This window comes from Asparagus officinalis, chromosome 1 (assembly GCF_001876935.1).
Source record: "Asparagus officinalis chromosome 1, Aspof.V1, whole genome shotgun sequence".
Lineage (NCBI taxonomy): Eukaryota > Viridiplantae > Streptophyta > Magnoliopsida > Asparagales > Asparagaceae > Asparagus > Asparagus officinalis.
In genome coordinates this window covers 98,153,166-98,157,617 of record NC_033794.1, presented here as the reverse complement: position 1 = coordinate 98,157,617, position 4,452 = coordinate 98,153,166, and the positions used below count along the sequence as shown (strand labels likewise).

General features: G+C 39.4%; 1 protein-coding gene across 1 annotated transcript; it reads left to right on the top strand.

Moving 5' to 3' along the window:
• LOC109843421 (probable receptor-like protein kinase At5g20050) lies at positions 2,130 to 3,637 on the top strand. The gene has a single exon (XM_020412360.1). It carries the CDS (start codon positions 2,166 to 2,168, stop codon positions 3,513 to 3,515), a length of 1,350 nt encoding a protein of 449 aa, XP_020267949.1. The 5' UTR covers positions 2,130 to 2,165; the 3' UTR covers positions 3,516 to 3,637.

The window sequence follows — 4,452 nt, the reverse complement described above, 5'->3', positions numbered from 1 at the left end:
TGCACCAAAAGCAGACGACAAAACTAGAATTTCCTTAAGCCTTGACCAGCTCCTTGCCCTTCGACTTCCATTTCTTTACATTGGCCACTAGACCTGAAGATTCCTCCTTGGTGCCCGTCTTCCTGATGAGTTCATTATTCTGAAGCACCGAGATGACATCCTCTAGCCCCAAAGTCTCCTTCCCATACATGATGATAGTCGCCAAGTGATTGTAACTAGGTGGAAGCGAACACAGCAACAGAAGAGCTTGGTCTTCTTCTTCTAGCTTCACCTCAAGAGCCAACAAATCGCCAATAATCCTATTGAAGATGTTCAAGTGTTGCAGAATAGGCGTACCTTCCTTCATCCGAAGTTCATAGAGCTGCTTCTTCTTGAAGAGTTTATTTGACAAACTCTTCGTCATATACAAGCTTTCTAACTTAAACCACATAGCCGCAGCCGTGCTCTCATTCATAATGTTGTAGAGCACCTCATCTGACAAGCACAGGATAATCGTAGCCTTTGCGCGGACATCCATGTCATTCCACTCATCTTCATCCAAAGTAGATGGCTTCTTCTCAAAACCGTCTAGGGATCGGTGGACCCCTTCCTTCACGAGTAACATCGTGACACGCATCTTCACAAGAAAAAATTCGACTTGCCGTTAAATTTCTCCACCTCAAACTTGGTCGCTGTCGTCTAGGTCGCTATAGTAGCTCTGATACCAATTGTTGGAATATTCAAGCTGCGAAAGATAAAACTTAAACAATCAGGAAACCCCAAATTTACCAAGCAATCAAGATAAATAATAAACAACAAGATTTAACGTGGTTCCACGTGATCAAGATGATTCATGTACGTCCACGGGGAGAAGGGGGAAGATCTTATTTCTTCTGAGAAGAGATTACAAGAGGTTGAAACTACACACCCCTAACAACGGTGAAATATAAATCTCTCTTTTTTCTTGTTTTTTCTTCTTCTTCTTATTGTTAAACTCATGGGTTGATACAATATATATGGAGATTGATTTTACTCAATCTTATTAGAACTCTAACTTGAATCCTAATTGGATATCCCAATTCAATTAATTCCTTCAATCCAATCCTAATTAGGATAGTATAACTAATCCTAATTAGAGTTCAAACTCAATCCAACTTCTCAACTGATTTGAGTCATCACGAACTCAACAATGAGATAAGAATAAAGATCCTAATTTTTAAAATATAAAATCATAACCCCTAACCATCATCACAACGTGAGAGTTTAGATGTAGTGGCATGGTTTTTTGACATGGTATCAGAGCAACCCAGTTCAATTCTCACTAACCACTATTTAAAGAGGATTTAAAAAAAAAATTACCACTGCATGAGTCCATGATTCGACCCATAAAAAAAGCTCTCAACCTGCAGGGGCAATGTTAAAGTATAAAACTACTACCCTCAACCATCTCCACAACTTTGGAGATTGGGTGCACTAGCAGGGTCCTTTAACATGATGTCAGAGCGACAGTTTTTAATCTTGTTGGACGCGATTTTTAAGCAGGTCTTAAAAATATTGATGTCACTGCGCTTGTCCAATTTTTCGCCCTCAACTCTCATCACAACTTGAGAGTTTAAGTGTAGTGACAGGATCTTTTGATAGCTATGACTGTTTCCTACTTGATGCTGGTGAAATCAAAACTCACGGCTACAAGCAATCAATTGAAAATGAAGGTCAACCCTTCATACCTCAAAATGCACATGGTATACATTCTGTCAACAATATATGAAACTACAACCACTATTAGCTTACATATATCTTTGATTCTTTTTCATCATTTTTCTTAGCCCTCCAAAGCTGTTAAAAGGATTAAACATAAAATCCTTTGACTTCAAATGCAAAGATGAGCCACTGCAGAAAAAATAAACATTGCAGATTCATCATGCTGTGTTCAGAGCTTGGACTTTGAAGCTTTCTCCTCTACAATACATCTAAAACTATGTTATAATAACTTAACCAGTTTGTTTAATCACCAGGTCTGCAAGAAAACAAGACAATTTCTCACCTCTTGAAAACTGGGTACGATAACTTATCACAGAAAAGACTGATTCCTCCTCCAAAACTCAAATTGAAGGAAATACACTCATGTCACTTAGAGGGAAACTATTTCTCATTCTTCTTACTCTCACGATTATCAACCTCCATTAATGGATATCAAAACAGCAAAGGTACTTGCAGCCATTGCAACAATCACTACCCTCCTCATCATCCTTCCAATCCTCTGGCGATCTCTCGGCCTCTCCAAAATATTCTTCCTCATTGCCGGAATCTCTTCTGCCATAATCCTCAGCATCCTCCTTTGGGTGTTAGCACAATACATAGCCATAGACCACAGAATCTTACTAAACCTGCGACAATCAGCCGAAGAGATTCAGCTAGAATACAGCTTTCTCCGAAGAGTCGCTGGCCTCCCTACCAAATTCCGTTACCGAGTTCTTGAATCTGCAACCAATAACTTTCGATCACTCATAGGCCGTGGCTCTTCTGGTTCGGTATTCAAAGGCATTCTGGAAGACGGCACGGTTGTCGCTGTAAAACTTATACACGGAGTTGAACATGGATTTTCAGAGTTCCAATCCGAAATCTCAGCAATTGCCAGTGTACAGCATGTCAATCTTGTTCGCCTCCTCGGATACTGCTTCCTCCCTGATGGTGGGCCCCGCTACCTCGTCTATGAATTCGTTGCCAATGGCTCTCTTGACAACTGGATATTTCCAAAAAAATTACACAACCAATGCCTTTCTTGGCCCTTGAGATATCGCGTTGCAATCGATGTGGCAAAGGCATTGGCTTATCTGCATCATGACTGTAGAGCTAGAGTCTTGCATCTAGATGTCAAGCCTGAAAACATATTGCTTACTGAGGGTTTTCACGCCGTTGTATCGGATTTTGGTCTGTCAAAATTGATGAAGAGGGACGAGAGTAGGATTGTGATGACAGTTCGAGGGACTAGAGGCTACTTAGCTCCGGAATGGTTATTGGATCGCGGAGTCACGGAGAAATCTGATGTTTATAGCTACGGAATGGTTCTGTTTGAATTAGTTGGAGGTCGAAGAAATGTGCAAATGGTTCAGTTGGGCGAAGGAGACGAGAGAAAATGGTCCTATTTTCCAAAGATTGTGGCTGAGAAATTGATTGAAGGGACACTGATGGAGGTTGTTGATAAGAGAGTCTTAGGAGAAATTGATGAAATCCAAGTTAGGAATTTGGTTAAGGTTGCACTGTGGTGTGTACAAGAGGAGGCTGGGCTAAGGCCTAGTATGGCTAGAGTTGTGGATATGTTAGAGGGGAGGATTGAAGTTGGTTCACCTCCGGAGACTGAAATGGTCATTGTGGATATTTTGAGTAGTGATGATATGAAACCCATCGCGGGTGGTGATGGTGGTGATAATGGTGATGCCCATGCATCATCGTCGTTGTTGGTGTTCAGATCAGAAGAGCAGCAAATGTTTGGGTCGAATTGTTCGTTGAGTATGAGTGTTCTGTCTGGTCGGTAGAGGTTAGAATATGCATTTGTCGAATTTTCGGAGGTTATTTGATATAGGGTTAATTGCAGATTGACACCCTGTAATATCGCCCCATTATGGATAGAACCCTTGTACTAATCACCCAATTGCGGGTAGACCCCTTGAGTGAATTTTTTTTGACTCTTTTACACTTAAAGGTCTGTTTGTCGAAAAACAATTTCCTCTCTCTGAGGGTAAAAAAGGCAAAGAAATTCACTTAGGTGTCTATGTGCAACAACAGAACTACAGGGGGACTATGTGCAGATTGGGTGCTAGCATAAGGGATCAATCCAAAGTTAACCCTATGATATACGGCAATTCTTGATCCGAGAAACATAAATGTACTCTTATTAATGTGGAATAGATTGAGTTATTGGATTTGAATTGAACTGTCAGTTCAAGTATAAGTTTGTAGGTGAAGAAGAATATTTTTTATCAAATGAGACTGTATTGTCTAGAGTTTGTTTGCCAAAGAGTATGACTTGTTTAAAGATTCATAGAAAGGAAACCTACTTACGGTTATTTTGTGTTTTGGCTCCATTTATTTCAGTGTTTTTGGTCATGTTCTTTTGAATCAAATTGTATTATCCAGATATATCTTTTTGGTTGATCAACAGATGATATATGTTCCATTTGTTATGTATTCTTCATAGATAGATAGCATAGCTTTTGACTTTGATTCTCAAAGCTCTTGATTTGCTGCCAGTGTCACATTTTCATTGAATTTATTTATTTATTTGTAATATGACACTCTGCTTTGAACGGGAAGTACTTGTTCAATGCGTTTACTTCATTTGCCTTGATCATTAGAGATTGTTTATAATTTAATGTTACAATTTTGTATCTTAGATGTTGATGTGCAGTTTGTGCAGTTGATTAAGTCATCATTACCGCTATCATAATTTATTATTACTAGAAATATAATGAT

Excerpts from the sequence above, each read along its gene's own strand:
- LOC109843421 (XM_020412360.1), top strand. The coding sequence starts at position 2,166 with ATGGATATCAAAACAGCAAAGGTACTTGCAGCCATTGCAACAATCACT.